General features: G+C 39.7%; 1 protein-coding gene and 1 non-coding gene across 3 annotated transcripts in view; one reads left to right on the top strand and one right to left on the bottom strand.

Annotated features, from left to right (window-relative positions):
- The first annotated feature begins 233 nt into the window (after positions 1-233).
- On the top strand, positions 234-306 carry TRNAM-CAU (transfer RNA methionine (anticodon CAU)). Its single transcript has one exon. It is a non-coding gene; the product is annotated as a tRNA-Met (tRNA).
- A 5,885-nt stretch (positions 307-6,191) lies between these two features.
- TBC1D31 (TBC1 domain family member 31) overlaps positions 6,192-24,979 on the bottom strand; it is a 42,521-nt gene continuing 23,733 nt past the window's right edge. Inside the window, exons 10-22 of one of the 2 annotated variants that reach the window (XM_028147997.2) lie at positions 24,576-24,722; positions 23,961-24,094; positions 21,863-21,996; positions 21,368-21,547; positions 20,007-20,239; positions 19,579-19,731; positions 18,431-18,566; positions 17,747-17,839; positions 15,112-15,252; positions 13,462-13,656; positions 10,829-10,967; positions 9,388-9,486; positions 6,192-6,542 (exon numbers count right to left, since the gene is read on the bottom strand). In XM_028147997.2, the coding sequence (XP_028003798.2) occupies positions 6,409-6,542; positions 9,388-9,486; positions 10,829-10,967; positions 13,462-13,656; positions 15,112-15,252; positions 17,747-17,839; positions 18,431-18,566; positions 19,579-19,731; positions 20,007-20,239; positions 21,368-21,547; positions 21,863-21,996; positions 23,961-24,094; positions 24,576-24,722 (1,918 nt within the window). In that variant the 3' untranslated portion in view covers positions 6,192-6,408. The remainder of the gene's footprint in view (positions 6,543-9,387; positions 9,487-10,828; positions 10,968-13,461; positions 13,657-15,111; positions 15,253-17,746; positions 17,840-18,430; positions 18,567-19,578; positions 19,732-20,006; positions 20,240-21,367; positions 21,548-21,862; positions 21,997-23,960; positions 24,095-24,575; positions 24,723-24,979) is intronic. The other variant, XM_008143350.3, reaches the window with a different exon arrangement.

Genomic DNA, 24,979 nt, shown 5'->3' with positions numbered 1-24,979 from the left:
GCGCAGCGCTGTCTAGCAAGCCCAAGTGTTTGTTTGCAAACAGACCCGCAGGAGGAGGAAGACCGGAGCCTGGGCGGGCGATCGGGCCAGGACGTCCGTCCGCCTTTTCGCTGGGGTAGAGAACTCCCGAGCGTCCCGGGATCCGGTGTAGAACTAGACCATGGTTTGGTGAGCATGCGCACAGGGCCGCCGAGCCAGGCTCATTACTATACAGCCGAAAGAGGCTTCTAGGTGCCTCGTTAGCGCAGTAGGTAGCGCGTCAGTCTCATAATCTGAAGGTCGTGAGTTCGATCCTCACACGGGGCACAATACTTTTGTTCGCTCCAGGTCCGTCTCCTGCTGGAAAGGGGCATTTTATTTGCTCGCCTGTGGACCGGGAGACACTGGGCGTCCTCACTTTTCCACTTTGGGGTCCCCCTTGTGTCGGCTGACGCTCGGTTCAGCCTGTCCCCTCCTCAGTGCCCGCGCCGGGGAGGTTTCACTGTCTAAAATCTCTCGACTGCCCTGCTGCTCTGCAGGCTCCCGGCTTCTGGGCCGGGGGTCGGAGGGCCAGTGCGAAGGCCAGACCAGGCGATACGCGGGGACAGGGACATCTGCGCAAAGGTAGCCCGCGCTGGGTGGGCCGGGACCCAGTTGAGCCTCGTGGAAGAACCCCATCCTCACCACCTCCTTGCTGCGGCGGGGGTGGCCCAGGAGGGAGCACCCCTGCCGTCCCACGCTCCACCAGTGGCCGTCGCGGGGAACATGCAAAGCCTGGGGTTAGCGAGAAGTTCATTTGCCATAAATCCACTCCTACATTCCACCCCCTAAGCCTTTGGGTACCGTCATTCACATCATGCCAGGGAAATGCTGGCATGTCAATCTGATTCAATGGAGGCCAACCTGAGTCCACATTTCTGTCAATTAACTGTTGGAGTTCCTTCCAATGAGTGTGCCAGTTACCATGTTGCTGCCTGTCAGCTCCGATGGACTGACTCTCCAGTACCCGCACCCCAGTAACGGACTAGGCGCTTCAAGCACTTCTCTTTACAGTGTGCGCCGTGTTAAGCTGCCAGTAGGGGGTGCTGCAGGACACGTAGGAGCAATGGGCGTATGTCATCATTCCCACTGTAACGGTTAACATGGATGCAATCATTGTGAAAAGGCCTTTGGCAAATGCTCTAAGCTTGCTCAACATCAGAGAATTCATACCAGGGAAAAACCGTGTATGAATGTAATGTGAAAAGGCTTTTCATCAATTTAATAACTTACTCAACACCATGGACTTCATACTGGAGAGAAACTCTTTTAAACGTAGTCAATGTGGACAGGGATTTAGCTAAAGCCCCAAATTTATCCAACACTGTACAATTCACACCAGAGAGAAACCTTAGGAATGTACTAACTATGAGAAGGCCTTTAGGAACCTCTTTGCTTTAACAAACTCAAAGGAGTACTTGAGAAAAGCTTTTAGGATGTAGCCAGCATGGAGAATTTTTGCCAAGCTCAGCCTTTAGTATTCAGCTTCTAGAAATTTACATTGTAAAGTGTGGGGCGCGGCTACAGTGTTTGGACAGGTTCAAGCCTTGGACTGAGGAGAGGGCACAGTCTTCTCGTGGCCACGTGCAAACCCCAACTTGGAGGGCAGAGCCCTCCCAGCACAATTAGAGCCAACAGCTGTAGTTGTGAGGTTGAACCTGTGGTCCGAACACGTGGCCCCACGTGCCTGAGTGATAGAGGCTGCAAGTAAACAAAGCTGGGTCAGGTGCATGTAGTTGAGTAGGATTGAAACCCATGAGAATGCTGTAAACATCTTGACCACGCCCTTACTTTGCCTCGTGGCATCTGCTATAAAATAAAGACACGGCTTGTGGGCGTGGTCGCCATCTCTCAGAGAAGCAGTGTCCCACCCAGACCCAGCTTTCATCCTCTTGTCTGTCTTTTCTAAGCCTTTCACGACCCCCACTCAGGGTCACCCTTGGCCGTGCCAGCGCGGCACACTCCTGAAAATCAAAACCTATCTGTATTTACAGCCATCCTTGCCACTGTCTCGAAGAGATATTCCTATGGCCTTTCCCAAGGTATAGCTTGCACCTGTGTTTTTAAATTCCATCAGTTTTTACTTTGGTTATAAGACATCACTTCATCTACTCTCCCCTGTCTTTTTTATCTTTCCTGAGGTTATTTTCATGCTGTGCACCGTAGTGCTGCAATCCACCGAGACAAAACCAAAAACCTTGTCTCATCGCCCTCTCTCCTCCTCCAGTCCTCTCCCTTTCCTTTTGTTCTGTTCTTCGTGAATAAAGAATTTGTAAATTTAATAGAATTCATTCAGAGTAGGGATTATGTCATGAATTTTCTCAATGAAGTGAAGAGATTAATATAACTGTAGACAAATTTTAACACATTGGAAGCTCACTTCTCATTTAAAGGGTGGATGGTAGTTTGGGTGAAGGCAGACCTGCTGTAAGAAAGCAGCTGATAACGGTGGCTATGACTGTAATAGCAGACGTTACTGCTGCTAAATTCACTCTCCAAAATATAAATAAGTTGCTCGTTCTCAAGTTCAATGGCCCTTTTCTTTTTCCTACTAGACTTTTCTGGCTGCATTTGATGTGTGCATGTTAAAGAATTTGGGTTTTTAAATCCTTATATTTGGGTGGTGTTGTTTTAATCATATTTGTGTGTGTCGGGGGGTTAATCCTTCATTTGTTTTTCACTGCCGACTCTACTCTGAGAATTCCTAACCCGGTGCTCCTAGACCTGACCTGAGCTCCCTCCATTAATACTGCAGGCACAGGCCCCAAAGTTCATCCTAAACTCTGTGTACTAGGAGTGTGGGACCCAGAGTCTGCTAGGTCTAAGCGAAACTGTTTTGGGGCAGTCCACATGGGCATGTTTGTGTCACATAATAGCCTACCAGTCACATTCCACTGGGTAGGAGCATCTCTTCCTATAAGGTTCCAAGCACTTGCCTTTGGTAGTGATATGGCGTTGAACAAGACCCACATGGTTTCTGCCCATTGGCACTCACAATCTAATAGAGCACAGAGACAACTAGCACCAAATGCAATAAAAATGCATGCCTGAGAAATTGAGCCAGCAGTGACCTAGTGGGGATGGATGAGCTATGTCAGTCTACAGTGTAATCCACAACAAACCCGCCTCTCAGCAATGCAAGAAAACTAGGATTTTCTCCACGGGTCTCAACACCTAGACAGGTGCAATGGGAAATATAAAGATGCATGAGAGCCTACCAGAGGCTCAGAGGACTATGGGAAAGACAAACTTGTATGTGGGGCGCAGCTACAGTGTTTGGACAGGTTCAAGCCTTGGACTGAGGAGAGGGCACAGTCCTCTCATGGCCACGTGCAAACCCCAGCTTGGAGGGCAGAGCCCTCCCAGCACAGTTATAGCCAACAGCTGTAGTTGTGAGCTTGAACCTGTGGTCTGAACACGTGGCCCCACGTGCCTGAGTGATAGAGGCTGCAAGTAAACAAAGCTGGATCAGGTGCATGTCACTGAGTAGGATCGAAACCCAGGAGACTGTTGTAAACATCTTGACCACGCCCTTACTTTGCCTCGTGGCATCTGCTGTAAAATAAAGACACGGCTTGTGGGCGCTGGCGCTGTCTTTAAAGAGAAGCAGCGTCTCACCGAGACCCAGCTTTCATCCTCTTGTCTGTCTTTTCTAAGACTTTCAGCCGCCCCCACTCAGGGTCACTGAACCTGGCTGAGCTGGCATAGCACATAAGGCGCCCTAGGGCTGAGTATGCCATGGCTGTGCCAGCCCGCCACACTAAAGAAACTGGGGTAAGGTTGAGGGATATAATGTTAAGAAGCAGGGAAAGATAATCAGAAATGTATTTCATGAAATGTGATAACCTTTGAGAGACTGAACAAAAATCGTACATCTATGGATGAGGACAGTGCGGGGGAGGTAAGGGCAGAGGGTGGAGTGGGAACTGGGTGGAGGGGAGCTATGTGGGGAAAAAAGAGGAACAATTGTAATAATCTGAATAAAGATTAAATTAAAAAATAAAATAGTGGTAGTTTGATACTAAAAAAAATGTGATAACCTTTGAAATGCCAAGCAATCGCATAGGACCAAAGAGAGCTAGTCAAGTGCCTGTAAGGCAGGGACTTTATCAAGAATATCATTGGGAGAACTGTAGGCTCGGAGAAAAGAGAGATCAAAGGAATTTTTTCATTTGGTTGAGACTTTGCATAACTCACTTTCACTGGAACAGAAACTTTAAAAATATGAAATATTGCCCAGCCAGAGTGGTTGAGCATTAACCTATGAATTTGGATGTTAAGGTTCGACTCCAGGTTAGGGCACATGCCTGGGTTGCTGGCTTGATACCCAGTAGAGGGCGTGATGATTCTATCTCATCATTGATATTTCTCTCTCTTCCACTCTGAAATCTCTCTCCTCCCTTCCTGTCTGAAATAATATATAAAGTATTATAATGCTATACAAAGAAGTATGTGTGCAGTTGCAAAACCAATTGAGTAAGGTATAAATTCTAGTAAAAGAGGACCTGAAGTAGAGGTCAGAAACCGGCAATATAGAGCTGATTCTGGCTGACATAATCACAATATTTCATTTTTCAATTACAGTTGACATTCAATACTATAGTAGTTTTAGGTATACAGCATGGTGGTTAGACAATTATATACCTTACAAAGTGGTCCCCCCAAAAAATCTAGTACCCACCTGGCACCATATTACAATGCTAGAGGCCCAATGCACGAAACTTGCACAAGGGGCTCGGCCCTCACAGCTGCGGCAGCTTGCCTCGGCTCTTGCAGCCCCAGCTTCGTCCAGAAGGTCATTCGGCTGTCCCGTCTAATTAGCATATTATGCTTTTATTATTATAGATTATTGACTATATTCCCTATGATGTACTTTATATCCACGAGAATGACAATGTTTTAGAATTTGAATGCTTTTATGTGAGCAAACAAATTCTAGTTCACCAAAGTTCCCATCATACCCTATTTACTTTATATTCTGGGACTTCCTGCTGCCAATCATACCAGCATGAGCCATTAAGGCACGTTTGGAACTACCTGAACATAAACAAAAAATTAGGCGGAGGAAAGTGCTCTTAGGACACCAATGCCTTGCATGGCGATATTTCAGAACTTTGACTATTGGACAAAAAGAGAGCTCTCTGCTTAACTGAAAATATTTTACATTAAGATTATATTTTGTGACCACCAGAAAAAAGAATTCCTACTATGTACTGCACTTCACTATATGTCAAGCACTGCCCAAGAACTTTATGTACATTATCTTATTTAATCCTCACATCAAGTCCATGAGCAATCCCCCCCCCCCACACACACACACACTTTTGGGAATGGGTGAAGAGAAGTAATTCGCCCACGAGGATGAAGCAGCCTGGTGTGGAGCTGAGCAGGGAGAGGGAGAGGGTTTCTGCAGCCAGGAGAAGCAGAGACGCTGCTGTTATGACTGCGGTGTTAGGAGCACAGTGGGATCCCTGCAGAGAGGAGATCCCACTGCTGGGGGGTCAGAGGGCAACAACTTTGGCCACACCACACAGTCGATGCTCTAGTTTCTCTCATTCCTGGATGTACAGGTGTAGAGATGGTTCCTGCTCTTTATCTCAGCTTAGCTTTAAAATCAACCCTCATCAACTAAAGTTACGGAGGTTTATGCTGGTTCTTACAACCTGAAAGAGCCTAACACAAGTTTTAATATCTGTGGAGAGCGGCTACAGCGTTTGGACAGGTTCAATCTGCATTGCTCCAGAGAACAGGCCTTACTTAGTGAGAGACAGGTTTTCAATAGTTCAAGCCTGGGACTAATGAGAGGGCACAATCCTCCTGTGGCAAAGCCACGTGCAAGTTCCAGCACAATGACAGCCAAGGCTATAGTTGTAAGCTTGAACCTATGGTCCGAACCTGCGGTCCCACGTGGCTGAGTGATATGGGCTGTGCGAGGTGCAGCAAGTAAACAAAGCCTGATCAGGTGCATGTGATTGAGTCGATTCGAAACCCACGACAACGTTGTAACCATGCCCTTACTTTGCCTCGTGGAATCTGGCTATAAAATAAAGACTCGGCTTACAGGCTATGGTGCTGTTGCTAGCTCTCCATCAGTAGAGACCCCATTTTCTTTTCTTGTCTGTCTTTTCTCAGTCCTTCACTGTCCCCTCTTAGGCTCACAGAACCTGGCTGTGCTGGTGCGGCACAATATCTTCAAAAATTTTTATTGTGAGAAGTACCAGAAGCCATTTACAAGCCAAAAAGCATAAGAATTAAATAGAACACATAATTTTTCTACACACAGTTTTCTATACAAAAGGTTGATCTTTACAGGAATTTAAATAATCTAAAAATCAGTGTCACTGATTGCAAAATAGGTATTTCTTTGACTCTTTCAAGGTGACCAGCCTCCTATGTGGCCAAAAGATGAGGTGTTTGACATCTGCTACGAGCCTGCGCGGTGAGTCTCTGGCGAAGGTTTCTCACTCTCCCCAGAAGATCCCGTTCCATGGTGTCCCACTGTGTTTTTCTTTGGTTTAAAGAAACTTGAAAACAAAATTTAAAATCAACAGTTTAATTTTCTGATAGCATTGAGACAGCATTTATTTTAAAGGTAAACATGTTGTAAAAATCAGTAATGAAATAAATAATAAAAACCAAGTTTCTTAAATAAAAGCCTGACATATTACCTGGCCCTATGTGGTTCCATTTACAAGCTAAATATATATTTGTTGAATTGATGAATGCTGTCAGACAATTTATCCACTTTTGGTTATTAAGCATTTTTTCCAATTTGGAAATACAACCTTTTAAATGAGGAACAAAGTCTGTCCAAAGAAAATTTGAGTTCTTTGTAACAACAGTGAGTTTCCTCACTAGGATGCTTAATGTAATAAGAAAAGGTATTCCAAGTTGCCCAAATTAATATTGTACACACCATGAGCACTTCCCAATGATGAAATAAAAATAAATAAAATGCTTTTAATAGTGGCTAATACAGGGAGAGTCCAGAATCAAGATTAAAATATTACAATGGGTCCAAGTGTCAATCATACTGAATTAGAGGGGCTAGTAATACTGGAATTTGAAAAAGAAATACTGTGGAGAGCGGCTACAGTGTTTGGACAGGTTCAAGCCTCGGACTGATGAGAGGGCACAGTCCTCTCATGGCCACGTGCAAGCCCCAGCTTGGAGGGCAGAGCCCTCCCAGCATAATTATAGCCAACAGCTGTAGTTGTGAGCTTGAACCTGTGGTCCGAACACGTGGCCCCACGTGCCTGAGTGATAGAGGCTGCAAGTAAACAAAGCTGGATCAGGTGCATGTCATTGAGTAGGATCGAAACCCACGAGAATGTTGTAAACATCTTGCCCACGCCCTTACTTTGCCTCGTGGCATCTGCTGTAAAATAAAGACACGGCTTGTGGGCGCTGGCGCTCTCTCCATGAGACCCAGCTTTCATTCTCGTGTCTTTTCTAAGCCTTTCACCAACCCCACTCAGGGTCATCCTTGGCCGTGCCGGCACGGCACAAAGTATCTTAAAAATACACTTCTCTGAAACTCAGTTACAGCTTCAATTTCTGAAACTATTTTTTTATTCCAAGCAATATAACTTTTATGCTTCATTTTGCTGCCAAGTAACCAAACTTATCAAATGTCCCCAAGTCAATTTTCGAATTTAGAATTATCTCGTTAAAAAATCCTGACATGTCAGAAGAGACAAGAATTGAGAATCTCTTTTGTTCGACTTACATATGACTTTTGGTTTAATTCCTGTTCTAACACAGAACTTATAGGTGATATAAGAGTATGAGTTAGCAAAAATGTTTTACACAATGCTCATGACTTCTTATTAGGTGTATTTCTTATAAAGCTGGTTTTAGTGGACAATATATAAAAATTTGTTCTAAAACAGGGGTGGGGAATGTCTGGTTCGAGGGCCGTATAAGGCCCTCAAAATCATTTGATCTGATCCTGCCAAGGCATTAGGGGTGAGTTTATTAAATGTTTGACCAAATATAGCAGGCTAATGTTTAAGTTGATAATTTTGTATGGCCAGTGAATGATGTTATAAATATCCAAATGGCCTTGGGCAAAAAAAAAAAAAGTTCCCCACCCCTGTTCTAAAAGAACTCAAAAGACCTTGTAGTCCTGACCAGTTTGGCTCGGTGGATAGAGCGTCAGCCTGTGGCCCGAAAGGTCCCAGGTTCGATTCTGGTCAAGGGCATGTACCTTGGTTGCAGGCACATCCCCAGTAGGGAGTGTGCAGGAGGCAGCTGATCGATGTTTCTCTCTCATCGATGTTTCTAACTCTCTATCCCTCTCCCCTCCTCTCTGTAAAAACATCAAATATATTTTTAAAAAAGACCTTGTAAAATTCTGCTTCATTTATATGATAGTTTTATTGAAAAAGTCAGTTTAAAGTCTAACAGTTTCCTGTCCCCTCCCTCACCTCCTTTTAAAAACTCGGACACAGAGAACAGACTGACAGCTGAGGTGGGGTGGAGGTGCTGGGTGAAATAGGTGAAGTGATTAAGCAAACGAACAGACACAGACAATAGCCTGGTGATTACCAGAAGGAAGGTGGGGTGAAGGGAGGTAGAATAAATGGTGACCAGACTATGGAGTGTTGAACACACAATATAATATACAGATGATGTATTACAGAATTGTACACTTGAAACCCATTTAATAAAAAAATGTACCCAATAAATTCAATACAAATATATATAAAAAACCAACCAAGTAAACAAACAAACAAAAAATCAAGTACTTTGCTGTGGAAATGTTTAGTTCCTTTATGGGCTAGTGCTGTGACTCTATTTCCCTAAGATGTGTCCATCCCACCCCTTCCAAAAATGAACAAAACCTCCAGGGAATCAAGTCAGGGATCAAACGTCACCTGATCAGCATGAAGCCCTAGCCTCCGGCCATCTGACTTTAGTAAGTGCTGTCCTGGCCGCAGGGCCCACAGCAAACAGGTTTTCAGTGGTGGTTGGAAGCCCAGCCCAGAACAGAAGCAAAAAAATTCAAATGCGTAAAAACTTTGAAAACGAATGCTGAGGTTTTCCCTTCACAAGGATGTAAAACAGTCACGAATATCATTGATTTAGTTAGCGACAGGCTTCTATTGTTTCGGGTGGTGCTGGTGCTGAAGAACTGGAGAAGCCCGAATGATGTTGGCCCACTTCCTTTACTTGGGTTTTGGTCTGATCCCGTTGTTTCCCCAGATGGAGGTTTGAGAATTCTGCTGCCTCCATTTTAAGATTTCCATTCCCAGTGTCCTGGGAAAATGGCATCAAGATGCCATAAATGTAATTTAAGTCACAATCTTGCTTAAATACTATCACATTTAAAATAATGGAAGAAATCTTTCTTGTTTATCAACTTACTCCGTGTTGAGGAATCCGTTTCAGAAATGTCATTTAATTGTGAGGTTCCAGGCAAACGGCTTGAGGCAACCCGCTCATTTTGGCATCTGGGCCCCTCTGCTACAAAAGTGAGGAGACAAGAGGATGCTTGGGAGTGAGTAGGAAGCCTTTATCAATTCCAAGTGGTCCCTAGTTCACCAAAATCATGGAGGAGAAAAGCCCCTTACTTTTCTGTTCTGAGAAGACTGCTGGGAAGAAGGGGTCATTATTCAAAGGACTGGGAAGTGCAGTTAGAACTAAGAGCTGAGCAGAAGTTTTGGTAAAGTACTCTGAAACACCTTTAACCCAAACAAAAAGCCTACAAACAACTCAAATATGGCTGTTAGGACAGAGATGCCAACATTTATTGGAAGAGATTGTGAAATATAATTAGCAAGCTTTCCCCGAAAACTAACTGAGCTATCACTGCTGGCTTCAACCAGGCAGGGCCTAATCACAAAATACACAGGAATCAGAACCACCAATAGGCAAGTTTTACCTGAAACCTTCTTAGGTAGTAAGCAGAGTAGTGTCCGCCCCTAGCTGGTACCCCTCCCCATTTTTAATCAATCACTCCCTTCATTTCAAAAGTTACACTCACTCTCCAGCTGTGCTTACAGCTCCCTACCTCCTACAGCTGTACAGCCAGCAAGACACCCAAGTCTTTTGACTTTTCATTCAAACGTCACTTATGACTGCCCCTTCTTTTCTGCTCCATCCCTAGGGAGCCTCCATGAGTCAGGGCCAGAATGTGTGGGTCACACTCATTAAGGTGCCTGCTTTTAGCTGCTCTCAAGAGCTTTAGCTAACAGTTTTAACTCCGCTTTAGCTCAATGAGTCATTAAGATAATTTGACTAATTACCAAACGGCTAATTTGAACTGGTGTGGGGGATGGAATGAGAGTCCTCTTCAATTATTTGAGGGCTGTCATGTGGCAGAGGTGGGAAAAGCTATCTGCATTGCTCCCGAGAACAGGCCTTAATGAGAGAATTAAAAAACAAACAAACACGCAGTAAGAAAAGCAGAGTCAATGTTACATAAGGGAAAAACTTTTAGGTGAGATCTGCATAAAATGGAATAAAGCACACATTTTTACTAAAATAAACTAGAAATGGCACTTTGTAAACATGACGGGGATGCCACGGACCACAGAACCATGAAAGAAAATAGAATTCCACGGGATGGCTGAGAAAATGTTTCTTTATTGAAGCTGTTTCTTTGACAGCCCCACTGCCTAAGCCTACTCCTTCTGACCAAAAAAATGGTGATAGGGTAACCAGGTAGGGATTACCTTTTAGCTGAGCAATAATTTGAATAAAAGTGCCAAAACACACCTCAAGGATTTATCCACAATAACAGACCATATCATTTAAATGAATCTGTAACACCATGGAGAGAGAGAAAGGCATTCACGGTACTCACCCTTGTTTTGTATATGTTCAGCATGTTCCAAAGCATCATCTAGCTCCTTCTCTAGAAACCACTTTCTAGATGCATCCGAAAGAGCAGAAGCTTTCTTTTCTGATTTCAGCTGAAAGTCTTTTTCTTCAGCTTCCTTCCACTAAATATAAATAAGGGGCGGGGGAGAGGGGGATCACATGAACATTGTGGGAATGCACATTCCTGCAGTGGAAGAAGCCCCTCTGTTCCCTCTGTTCTACTGCCCTGCGCACTGCCCGGGCACCAGGCCCTGTCTGGAGTTCGGGTACGTGGGTGCCGGCCTTGGCCAGGGCAGCTGAGGAACCTGGAAAGCTGAGGCCCTTCTGATGTCACTCAGTACCAGGTGCACAAACAGGTCCCAACTGTCACTGAGCAAACAATGCATTTCAACACATTTCAAATCTCAAGTCTTATAAGGTTAAGTTTTAGTTTTTCAAAATAATGACAACTGTTTCGTTTAGTTTGAATGCTATACCTTAATAATAAAGTCTATAAAATTCAGAGGATAATTTTTTTTACTTTTAGTTTCATTGAGAAATAACCGGCATATGTCACTGTGTAAGCAAGCCATACAGTGTGATGGTGTGATTAACGTATATGGTAAAGTGATTACAACAGGTTCAGCTAAATCCATCTTCTCATATAGATACAACAAAGAGAAAAGAAAACAGGAAAAAATGTTTTTCTTCTGACGCGAACTTTTAGGATTCACTCTCTTAACAACTTTCCTATCTATCATATAGCAGCTGCTAGCCATGGTTGTCATGTTGCGGAGAATAAATTCTTTGCCCAGTTCTGGTATACTTAATGACTACAGGGAAGTCAAGTAATCACTATTAGCCCCTATTTTCTTCTTCCTAAAGTGAGAAAACAATAATCTTACAATGAGCTTAAAGGGTAAATAACAATCAATTTGAAAAACTACATAATTCCTAAGGTTTACCTATGTTCTAGCAATGCTTCAGGTTTTACATGCAAACTTTTAAAATACATGTATATTTTTTTATTTTGGAGAGGAAGAGAGAGGGATAGAAACATCAATGATGAGAGAGAATCATTGATCAGTGGCCTCCTACACAACCCCCACTGGGGTTAGAGCCTGCAACCTGGGCATGTGCCCTGACCAGAATTGAACCTTGATCTGGTTCATAGGTCAACACTCAACCTCTGAGCCACTTCGGCCAGGCTATATACAAACTTTTTATATGCCAAATGTCTTTTATAGGAATGCTAAAGAATCAAATATGCATTAAATAACAAAAACTTTGAAGAATCATTAGGGCCAGGGAAGACCATAGAGATCCATCCCTTTCATGTTACTGATGAGGAGACTGAGATTGAGTAATCCTCCAAGACACAGTAGTCAAGCTAGAACCCAGGACACTGGACACAAAGGCAGATCTCTGCATACCACGAAAGGCTAGGATTCTCAGTGTACTCTCAAACGCACCGTTTTACCCACAGGAGAGTAACACCTAATTTTACAGTCTAGCCCCAGTGCCAGCAATCTTTACCTTGTAGATGTGGGCTTTCATCACCACTTTCCTGAGAAGAACCTCAGTGATCTGGGCATCACTCCCACCCCTTCCCATCCATGAATGAAAGGGTTATACCCTGGGGTTGGGTAGGAGGAAGATAAGTCTGGAATAGTGACTTGAAGGAAATACATTATGGAAAGCTTTCAGAATAGAACTATGATCTAGCAGCAGAAAGAGGAATGAATGAAAGCTAGTTATCTAGTTCTTGATCTCTCCCTGGCTCGTCAGTGTCCTTAGGGAAGGCCATTGTGTCTGCCACATCCGTAAAGCACAGGTCCCCGAGTTGTTCAGGGAGGATCAATCAAAACATATATACTCTTAAGTAATCTCCTCAAAACCCATTCTCTGGTTCTTCTTTGGGAATAGAATTCTAATTCTATTTGGGATGATAATGCTCCCTGCCAAAAAGACTTCATTTCCAATACCCTTTGCAGCCAAATGCTGCTAGAAATGCATCTGGGAATTCTGGAAAGGAGTTCTGGGAGATGGGGCCTCTTGCAATTCTGTCCTACCTTCTCTTGCTGAATGGAATGTGTATGGGAGGCTGAAACCCATCATCTTGGATGGTAAGTTCCCCTTGACAATGAGAGACACATATCAGGAAGTAGTGTAGAAAGGCTGGAGGAGGCAATGTCCCGATGACTTTGGAGTCAGGATACAACATGGGACTGCCTACTTCCAGACTTCTTTCATGTGAAAAAGAAAAACTTCTATCTTGTTTATCATCACTATTATTTTGGTCTTTGTTACTAGCAACTACATATAATTCTTAACTCTTCAAAATCCTCTACATTGTAAGTATAAAGAATTAGGTAAAGTAGTAATATTATGCCATCAGCCAGGACAAGTCCCACAAGCTGAGAAGCTGAGACACACTAATGTATATGAGGAAGATGCTTAGTCAGTGTTAGGTAGCATCCATCAATATGGGACTTCTCTGAGCAATGCCTATTAAACTTAGATCATCTTTAAGATATTTCCCAACAAAAAATTACTTGGCTTGATGTTTTTGTCATTTGATTATATAATATTTCAAAATTTAAATAATTAATAACAAGATTATAACATTATTCTTACCTTTTTAGCTTCATTCCACATCATTGCATTCAATACTTCTATTTCTTTCCTTCTGTTTTCCCGAAGGAGTGTGGCCATTTCCCGGTAAGATTCATTTCGTTGTTGATCGTCCCATCTTTGTTTTTGTAAAGCCTGAATTTTCCAGTCAGTATTTAGACAGGCTTGTTCAGCTTTTGCCAAGTTTTCTTCAATTAACTAAGAAAAAAATTGTACATTTCAGAAACAAGGTCAGACTATATATAATTATGGCATATCCACTTAATGTATCCAGGGCAGCTGCTTGTAAACCTGGGTGCATATTCAATCACCTCTGGGTGTTTAAAACAAACTGATGTCCAGGACCCACCACAAATCAACTAAATCAGTCTCTGGGGTGGCTGGACATTGTCCTTTTAGAAAGTTCTTCAGCCCGGCTGTAGTGGCTCAGTTAGTGTGCCGAAAGGTTGCCAGTTCAATTCCTGGTCAGGCACACAACCGGGTTGTGAGTTCAATGCCTGGTCGTTTATAGAAGGCAACCTATCGATGTTTTTCTCTCTCTCTCTCTGCCTTCCTCTCTCGAAGCAAGTCCTTGGGAGCAGAGGGGGAGATCTTCAGGCAATTGGAATATACAGCTAGGATTGAGAACTTCTAGGCCAGTGGTCGGCAAACTCATTAGTCAACAGAGCCAAATATCAACAGTACAACGATTGAAATTTCTTTTGAGAGCCAAATTTTTTAAATTTAAACTTCTTCTAACGCCACTTCTTCAAAATAGACTCGCCCAGGCCGTGGTATTTTGTGGAAGAGCCACACTCAAGGGGCCAAAGAGCCACATGTGGCTCGCAAGCCGCAGTTTGCCGACCACGGTTCTAGGCTAAGGGATAGGTGGGATTAAACAATTTCCATGTTTCAACTCTTTGAAAATGAGTCAGGAGAGCCCATTCTTACAGACTGGACAAAAATCTTTAAGGAAAAATATGGTAGGAATATTGTAGAGTTATTAGCCATGAACTGTTGCAGAACAGAAGGTAAGAAACTCCTACACTATTCTTGGCTTTTGCCAGGCCCTGCCACAGACCCACTTAGCATTCTGTTTAAGGGATAATAGAGAACATTCTTTTGTGAAGGTCTCAAATTCTATTTCAATTCATTTAAGCCAGAATTTCTCCACAAGAAATTTTGTAAGTTTGGGAAATTTTCTTAAAGAGTCACAATGTACTAGATCCTCAAATTTGGCATGAAAAACAATACGACAGACTTTCTAGTACTAATTTGTCACCTCCCATTTTACTGAATAATAGTTAATATTTTAGAGACTATACTTTGAAACTACTGACTTATATATCAGGTAGAGACATGATATTTTGTAACAAAAATCTACTCGGGGACAATTTCTGAGACCATAACACAGAATACTACAATTTATAAGTTTATTTCCTTTATATTTTTTTCTAAGTCTTAAAATTCTCAGAGTACAAAAGACACATGTATATGGCTGTCAAAGAAATATCTGCAAATAAAATAATGTGAGATTCTACAAACTATGCTAACTGAAGCAAAGACATAAATTAACTCAACTTTTACAGAGTTCAATTTTGAATTCTTTCTTTTACAATGATGGGGGATGGAAATTCCCCCTTTATATATACACTAAATTGAACACATTTTTACCTTTTGGGCTTTTTGGTTCTGTGTTTGATCTGCTTCTATCAGTCTATGAAACGAGCGTTCTTCAAGATCCACTTTTCGTCTATAGGCATCTATATCTTCCCTCATTTCTTTTGTAACAGTTTCTTGATTTCTAGTAAGATTCTGTTTAAAAAACCATTTGTTAAAAAAAAATCACCAATCTATAATAATAAAAGTGTAATATGCAAATCGACTGGGCGAAGCCGGGGCTGCAGCCCAGGATCGAAGCAGCCACTGCGGCTGCAAGGGGGCTGCGAGGGAGGGATGGAGGCAGCCCCCGCGGCTGCGAAGGCCTACTCGTGCACAAATTTTGTGCATCAGGCCTCTAGTCTATAACAATGCTAGAATACAAAAATGACCTTTTTTCCAGATTTCTAATATGCACACAAATAAAAACTGTAGTCATCTAATTTTCAAAGTAAAACACAAACATCAGTGACATGAGTGAAAATTAAAGAGTAAGGAGCTCTGAAAATTCTCTCATCCACAGAAGCACTAAGAACCCTGGCAAACCAACTTTTTCAAAACTCTGGAAATTAACTGAAGGCCCGCAGCAATCTGGGGAGCACTTACTCATGGCTGAATCTTGGTAAGAACAGCAAGCATTATGGCATCTTTAACTTTAATTATTCCTATGTCCACCCCAACCCTAAGCTCTACATTAGCCTAGAAAACCAGCAGCCTGGCAGCCAATGGAGGGGGCAAATGGAGTTTGAGCTCCTTCAAACTCCCATTCCCAGAGAACTGTCATCATCTGACCTGTCAATGGTTCTGAAAGACCCCACTCCCAAGGCTGTCTTTACTAGTATTTGACCTGACGCAGAACTCAACTACTTTGAACAGCCCTGTTCCTGGGGACATTTGCTAAAAACAGAGGAAACTGTTGCATGTATTGGCTGCCTGAGGCAATGGATCCCAGTTAGCATAAACAGGCTAATCAAAAAGCTTGACAGGGAAAGGTGGGGAACTGATGTCCACAGGGGGCCTTGAAAAGCTCTGATAGATCCTGGGACTCTAGAAGGTCATGTGCAAGTGCAAGGCTGTGCACAGGCAAGGGTTATATGAATGCTCAGACCTGAGAAGGTCCTAAGCTGTCAACTCTGGTGAACTGAGGTTTTGCACAACTAGAAAGTGAAATCGAAGACAGAGTTGTAAACTATGTAAGTGTTCAAGGAGTCACCAACATGATGTACACAGAGTCCCTTGGCAAAGACTAGAGGCTTACTGGTTCAAAGCATCTAAGGAAATACCTGTCCAATCACTAAGCTACCTGAGGAGGGACTTAAGTGGCTATATATGACAAAGACTGGAGACTTTATAGAATTAATTCAGAAAAGTCACTAAGCAAAGAAACTCTGGGAGGGAAGAAAATTTGATTTGCCACATTTTATTATTTAAAATATCTGGGTTTCACCAAAAAAATTATAGGACATACTAAAAACCAAACATACAGGCCTACATATTTTGAATAGACATTAACCACATGATTGCCAAAGAAGATTAATAATGGCTAGTAAACATGAAAAAGATGCTGACATCACTAGTCATCATAAGGGAAATAAATATCAAAACCACAATAAGATACCACTTCACATCTACAACATGGCTATAATCAGAAGGACAGACAGCAACAATTGTACATAAGAATGGAGAGAAATTGGGACTCTATACTTCTAGGTATCTATCTAAGAGAATTGAAAATGTATGTCCAAACAAAAAGTTGTATGTGAATGTTCTTAGCAGCACTACTCATCATACTGAAAAAGTGAAAACAACCCCAATATCCACCAACTGATGAATGAATAAACAAAATGTGATCTGTCCATACAATGGAATATTTATTATTCAGCCATAAAAATAATGAAGTGCTGACTCAAGCTACAACATGACTGAACCTTGAAAACATTATACTACCTGAAAGAAACTTATCCTTATGGATCACAAAAGATCACAAATTGTAAGATTTCATTTATACGAAATGTCCAGAATAGGTAAATACAGAAAGTAAATTAGTGGTTGCCAGGGCAGGGAAACGGGAGTGAGTGTGAATGGGTACAGGTGTTGGGGGTGGGGGTGGGATAGTAAACAGTATTCAAGAAGATTTAAGTTGAAAAAGCAAAATACCAATTGTTCGTAGCAAATAACCTCACTTATCCTTATTGATGATATTTAGCAGTTATTTTCTAACAGAGTTTTTTTACTTTTCTAACTCTCTATTTGCAGCGTAATTACCATATAATTAGTTTAAAATAAAAATGTTTTTCAATTATATGCAGAGAAGATATATGTATAAAGAAGTTTATTGCCAAAAATTCTAAACCACTTAAACTACCAACAGCAGAAAAACAGTTTAAGTTATGGCTCATTAATAGCCACTACAAATGATAACTGCAAAGATATGCAGCATTTAGGAAAAGAATTTGATTAAGCGAAAAAGAAAAACAACAAACTATATATTCAGACATTTTTGCTACCTTACAATCCCAGATGACACTATGTTTTTTTTAAAAAAAAACAACAACAAATAAAATGAACATTAAAAAACCATGAAAAATAGAGTCTAAAAAGAGTTTGTATGAACCCTGTTTTTCTTATATTGGAAATAGCTGATTTATACCTTCTCATAAAGTCTTTTTTGTGATTCGAGTTCCAGATGTCTCATTTCTAGGTCTTTGGCTGTGGTAGCAATTTCTCGATCTCTCATATTTACCTACGTTCAAAGAAAACCACAAACTGTGAATAACAAAAAGAATTTACAAAATAATTTTTGTTTAATAGATTTAGTAATCTTTTAATCTAAACAACCCTCTACAAGTGTTTAAAATAATAGGTATTGGGTTTTTGAAATCAGAATAACTGATATTAACATTCACTGTGGAATCTATGAATAATGTCAGAGTTAAAGTTAAGCCCGATTTTCTAAAAAAGAAAGCGCAATTATCATATGCTTATTTACCAGACTGGGAGAACAGATGACAGTTCTTACCATTACATTAGCCAATATTACAAGTTAGTAAAACTTGAGCAATTTAAATTTGCAGTGGATAAAAATATAGAATGTTTAATCACAAAGACACTGGTCAACCTGACTAATTTTCCTGGCATTTCTAAAATATTTAACCATGATGAAATATATGAAAGAGAATGAGAATAGTTGAGGGAAAAAGTCAATTAAGTTAGAAGGGTTATTTAGCATTCATTGTGAACTCCAGAGGTAATATTTAACTTAAAGGTGTTCATTACATTTAAATGAGACTAAATAAAGAGGATGCATGAGTACTAAAAATAACAAATAATAAACCTTTCTCTCAATCTCATCATCCAGTCTTCTTAGTTCCATTTCCCGCTGATCTTGCTGAAGCTTCAGCAAGCGCCTTCTTGCAGCATCTTGTAAGTGCATTTCCTGTATTTTCAGCTCCCTTTTCACAGCAGCTAGTCTTAAATACAAAATGGGAGGGGGGTGGTGGTGCAAAAATAGGGTTACAGTTGTTCACATGGGTGGAAAGTCACATATGTTATATCAAGAGGAACAAATAAAAACATTTCCCAATATAGATTTAAATGGAAAAGCATTACATTTCACAACAATGAAGGGTCTGCCACCTACTTGGGTCCACTTCCCCAATTTCACTGGTGCCACTGCATCCAGCTTTGTTTACAGTATAAATGAAAGATGCCCAGTTACAGGTCTGCACTCATGGACATGACACGTGTCCACATAACAAGTCTCCTTCTCACATGTACATGTTCTTCTTAAGCTTTACTACTCAGATCCTCTCAATGCAAGTGATATCCTCTATCTCAAGGAAGAATGCCAAAAAATGCTCCAATGTTACCCAAGATTATACTTATTCTCTTAGAATTTTAGGAGAAGGCTTATAGCTTAGCTCGGTAGCTCCTTTTAACCACATTAGAAATCTGTTTCATAAAGTCATACCCAAGTAAAAGGATCATCTTAATTAATTTCAACATTTTTAAGCATTTAATACTTCTCCCCCTATCTTCAAAGTATGAAATGCATGATGAGATAATCATTGTATGTTTCAATTTGCAGGTCACACAGATATATTTAAAACATATTTTAAAAATTATGCTCCACCAAAGGAAATTTATCCAGCACAGCAATACAGAGCATTTCTGCCCATTGTAGGATAATGTTTCTACCAATGTCCTCCCAGGCACATAGATCTTGTATTATTCTGAATAATCAGTGCAGTTATATCATAGTCGGGATAGCTTTAGAATTACACTTGACTCTATTACATTTGAAAAGTTATATATATATATATATATATATACAGATTTCTTTTTATTAACTTAAATATTTGCTTAATGGAAATACCACAGTGGGTAATGCCACATATAGTGCTGTTCCTATAATGAAAAATGGAAAAAAAAATTGTTCAACTAACTTGTATGTCCAGATTTTTTCAAGCTGATAAAACATACCTCTGTCTTTGTTGTATCATCTTCTCCTCCTCTTGTAGGAGTATTTCTCTCCTTGCTTCTTCAGCTTTATGAAGTAGTTCTTGTTTTTGGCACCAAGCTTCATCTTCAGCTCTTTGTTGGTCCACTTCAGCTTGCATATTCTTAACCGTCTGCCTTAAGTAGGTAATAGTTATTATTATATGAAAATGCAAACAAGAAAACTTAAGTCCAAGAACAGCCAAAACACAAAATGTATAACTGATAATACTAGTATATAATTGTTTTACTTCTATATGTAAGAATTAAATATCTTTAGAGATATTTCCAGCCTTCAACTGCGAATTTTACACAAATACATAATCATGTACACGTATTTTTCATAAAAACTTTTCTTGTTTACATTTATAATAGATTTTGTTTCTATCGAAGAACAACTTTTCCATGATTACCTCTCTCTTAAGTACTCCAATTCATCATTCCTTATTCTTTCCCGTTCCTGTGTCTGATAGTCCACAATGAACTTGGGGTACTGGTTAAACACTGGATACTGTCCTTTTGTCAGTGCCACAAAACCACTGAGCACACTCTCTGGATGAATGTCAGCAGGTGTGGTATCCATGAGACGATAAACTTCTCTAATTACAACACTTATGTCCAGGTTATTCCGATGGTGAAAAAAGTACTGTAAGAAAAATTTGTCTTTAAATCGAGATTTACCTAACAAAGCATTTACAGGTAGAATTAAAACAGGAGTTTAAAAATGTAACTGTGACTTTATCATGAAGAGGATTTCTTTTTTCAAATTCACTGAAGCTTTCCTTAACCCAAGTTCTAAAATGAAGATCCAATTTTACATTTTCAAAATGTAAAAAAATTTCACCACCACATTATACACTTTCAAATAACACCTTAAAATTTTAACTCAAAATGAAGGCTTCTTAAATAATAGAAGAATACTTCAACAAATGCTTCTACTTGGATTTTATTCCTTCAAAATGCAAAATAAATAAATTGGGGGGGGGGGAGAATTATGCTTTGAAAATAAATTAGTTTGATTTTTTTTTAAATCTGAAAAATTTTCACATTATCTTGTTCTGCTGGCAGATCTGAATTCATACAGGGTGGGGCAAAAGTAGGTTTATAGTTGTTTGTATGGAAAATACAATCATTACTAAATAACAATATAAGAATAAACTTTCACAAAGTCACCTAAAAGTGGGGCAAAAGTAGGTTTACACACTGCTCCCCTATCCCCCCACATACACATATTTATCTTGTGAGCATAAAGTAAAAATAAAGTTTAATTTGACAGGGATCACAAAATAAGAAACAAAAAAACAAACAAAGCCCAATTTAATTCAGTCTGTCTACCAAAAAACCTCTCCTTTTCAAAAACATCTCTACTGCTTTCTTTCACTTTCTTGACAAGCCTCAAAATTCTCAGTTACCATTCAGCACATGTAATAAGCATTCAGATTATCACAGACCAGATGGGTCACTGTGATAAAATCATGTACAGAATAAACCCAATTGTTAAATATCCTTTATACAGGCAAAAAAGCACAAAACTCCCGTATTATCATGATTCTTTTCTGAAGCTAAGATGTTAAGACTAACAGTCTGCTGCAATTGCCTGCTGAATTGTCTACAAACTATGAAAGAATGTGGCTGTGGTATAGCTTGCTCTCCACTATATTCCTACCCCTTCACACCAGGACCTGACATACAATAGGTACTCAATAAATACATGGGTTTTTCAATGGAAAGAAATGAAATTTGATAACTGCTACCTAAGAACAAGGTTATTTACCTCAAAATCATCTTTACGATCACAGTTGAGCAAAGGAGCTCTAGAACATATGTTGTAGGCTACAACGGTCATCAGCAGGAATGAAGGATGGTTGGAAAAGACATTATCAAATAATTTTAGCCACTCCTCTCTTGTCAGTACTTCTGAGAACACAGTTTCAAGAAGAGGCCATGCATATAGCTAAAACGAATAAGAAAAAATGTATTAGTTTCCTAGGGAAAAGTCATAACGTCATTGCTAATAATGCCTTACATTTGATTTAGTTATTCAAATTATTACATTTAAAACATAAATAAAGAACTACCTTAATTTGGACCCTTCTTTATAGACTTTCAGGAAAGCAGTTTAAATGAGGAAAGAGAATGAAATACTGTTAAAAATACAATACTATGTTTTTTATTATACTCTCTTAAGAAAATACTGTTTTATTTGTGATAGAACTAACGCTAGTTTCCAAAATAAGGTATGCTATTGTAAGAACCTGACACTTCTTACCTGGGAAGTCACATCACGATCTATGAAGTGCTGCAGCAGCTCCTTGTCATGAAATGCCAGGACATTTTCTATCACACTAAGAATGTTGATAGGAGGGTTAGGAAAATACTCAAACCAGTGTTGACACCAATTGGCTATGAAGAAAAAAGCGGGAAAGTTATCTTTACCTTTCTATATTATCAAAGAACTTTGCAATTTTTAAATGTATCCACTCTTCATGTCCTCTGCATGCCCATAAATAATAAAGAAAAAAACATAACTCTTTAAATTCTATAACAATAGATTTAAAAATTCTATCATGTTAACATAATATTTTAGGTTAACAGAAATTTGCCAATTTCTTCAGAGCAGTCAGTGAGAAAAAAACAAACAAACAAAAAATTAAAACAAAACTTCCCAAAGCATTCCTGATCCCAGCTACAAGGCACTTTCTTGTTGATTTGTTTCTAATAGTTTTTATTTCATTTTTTATTTATTGAAGTTATTGGGGTGACATTGGTTAATACAATTACATAGGTTTCAGATGTAGACTTCTATAATACATCATCTGTATATTGTATTGTGTGTTCACACCCCAAGTCAAGTCTCCTTCCATCATCATTAATCCCCCCTTTATCCTCTTCTACCTCCCACACCTCATTGATTTGTTTCTTTTCCTTTAAAATAAAACTCTTAGTGTTACTGGCAGGGCAAACTAGTACAACCCTTTTGGGGAATCAATTAGGAAATTCATATTTTATGACATAATAATACCAATTATTGAAATCTACCCAGTAGAAATTATTATAAATATTTGCATGTGAATATAATTATAACATTGTTATAATAAGTAAAAATTAGAAACAAACTAAATGTCCAACAATAGATTAAATTAGTACATGCAAACTATGAAATACTATAGTAAATAAATGGTTATAAAATTTATAAAAATAAGGAAAATGTATACAACACATTAAAGTAGTATGATTATAAAAATAAAAAACAGCTTAAAAGTGTGAAAAAATTAGGAAAACTCCCCAGAAGCATAGCACTTGAGGAACAGATAAATTACAGTTTACCTAAAGATGAAATACATTATGCAGGCAATAAATTATGTTTTTCAAGAATATATAATGATTTGGGGGAAATGATCTTATAAGAAATTCACTTATATATTATCAGAGATTATCTTGGGGGGAAAAGAATATTGGTAGATTTTCTTTTCTTTTGTATATTTTCCTATATTTTCTTCATTGATCAGTGAAAACTTATCAAAGCAACTACAGTGTCATGAAATGAACAAAAAACAATGTAAAGAGAAATATTCACAATATGTACACCTGGATCTTTTCAGAATTTTATTGTTATAATTACTTTCTCCCTTCTGTGTATAAGAAAAACACTAAGTAATTTAAAAATACATATAAGATTAGTTATGTTTGTTAAAACAACCTATAATTTGAGTCCAGTTATCAATTGTTCAACTGATCTGATCAACCAACATGAAGACAATGACTCACTTTTCAGTGTAGAGGACGATGGAAAGCAGTCAACACAACGACTGGGAATACAGGCCACAGGCTCTGCCTGCCTGGTCCAATCCTTGTTCTGCCATCGACCTAACCTTGGGAACTTAAGCTCTCTGTGCCTGTTTCCTTATCTACAGAAAGGGGACAGTAACCACCTACCTCATAGAGTGTTGTAAGGATTAAATGAGTTAATAGAGACAAAACACTGAGATGGTACCTGGCACACAGGAAGTTCTCAAATGTCAGCTTTGGATGATGAGAAAGAGGTAGCAGCCAGCACTTGCCACAACCGCTCTGTGTGCTAAATGCTTTACATATTTACTACGTCCTAGGAATAGTAAGTGACTTTTAGTAGGAAACCCATCTGCTTCCTTCTTACCAACAATTAGCTAGAACAGTGTCTTCTAAAATACAACTATCCAAGTATTCTTGTAAATGAGAAGTTTACTAGTATGTGTAAATGGCTGTGCTATTTTATGCTCTATATCTGATTGTTTCACACTAGACTTGTTAAATGTTGCAAAGGTGCAAAGCCATCAGGAAAATGTACAAGAATTCAATCTTGGTTTCATTAATGCTTATTTACTTACTTATAAGAGTAGCAACAACTTCAAAACAGATGAGTTGGTTGTTCTGGAATAATTTCACAAATGGAAATGCCAGGAGTGGAAGATACGGGGTGTCACTAAAGATAGCAGACCAGTGCGCCAATGCAGATAGGGTTCTGTGAATAAAATAAGGAAATAAAGACCAGAAAACAGATTATTAAAACTTATTTGAATAGACAATACAGTTACATAATAACAAATTTGATACAGAAAGCATATTTGCTGAAAATTCCCTCTCCCTATTGTCTAGCTCACATCCCGTTACCATCACCAAAACTTCTTTCAATGTGTGAGTGCCTCCGTCTCTCATCTTTTATGACATTGACATTTTGAGGAATACCAGATAGTAATTTCATTGATTGTCCCTCAACTTGGGGGACAATCTCATGATTAGACAGAGGTTATACATTTTTGGCAAGAATTCCACAAAAGCAACGTATAATATAGTGATGGGCTTTATCACTGGCGATTTTAAACTTGAGTGCTTGGTTAAGGTAGTGTTTGCTGAGTTTTTCTACTATAAAATTACCATTTTCCCATTTGTATAGGATACACATTTTGGAGGAGATTCACATTGCTGCAATATACTGAACATACCTCTGTAATACTCTGAGTAGTTTCCTACTTTTGATGGGGTATTGCCTCTGAAGGTTGAGAAATGCCACGTGAACACCTTTATCGATCAAGCTACTAAATGCAGTATGATTTTCAGGCAACTGCAGCAGAGAGCGCCAGATGAACATTCTGAAATGAAAATGTAATTTTTTTCTCTGAAAAAATATATATATTTATTGATTTCAGAGAGGAAGGGAGGGAAAGAGAGAGAGAGAGAGAAATAGAAACGTCAATGATAAGAGAGAATCATTGACCGGCTGACTCCTGCACACCCACCACTGGGGATCGAGCCCGCAACCTCGGCATGTGCCCTTGACCAGAATCGAACCCAGGACCCTTCAGTCCACAGGCCGACGCTCAATCCACTGAGCCAAACCGGCTAGGGC

This window comes from Eptesicus fuscus, chromosome 19 (assembly GCF_027574615.1).
Source record: "Eptesicus fuscus isolate TK198812 chromosome 19, DD_ASM_mEF_20220401, whole genome shotgun sequence".
Taxonomy (NCBI): Eukaryota; Metazoa; Chordata; class Mammalia; order Chiroptera; family Vespertilionidae; genus Eptesicus; species Eptesicus fuscus.
The sequence above is the reverse complement of the archived record's forward strand: the minus strand, read 5'-3'. Positions and strand labels throughout refer to the sequence as shown.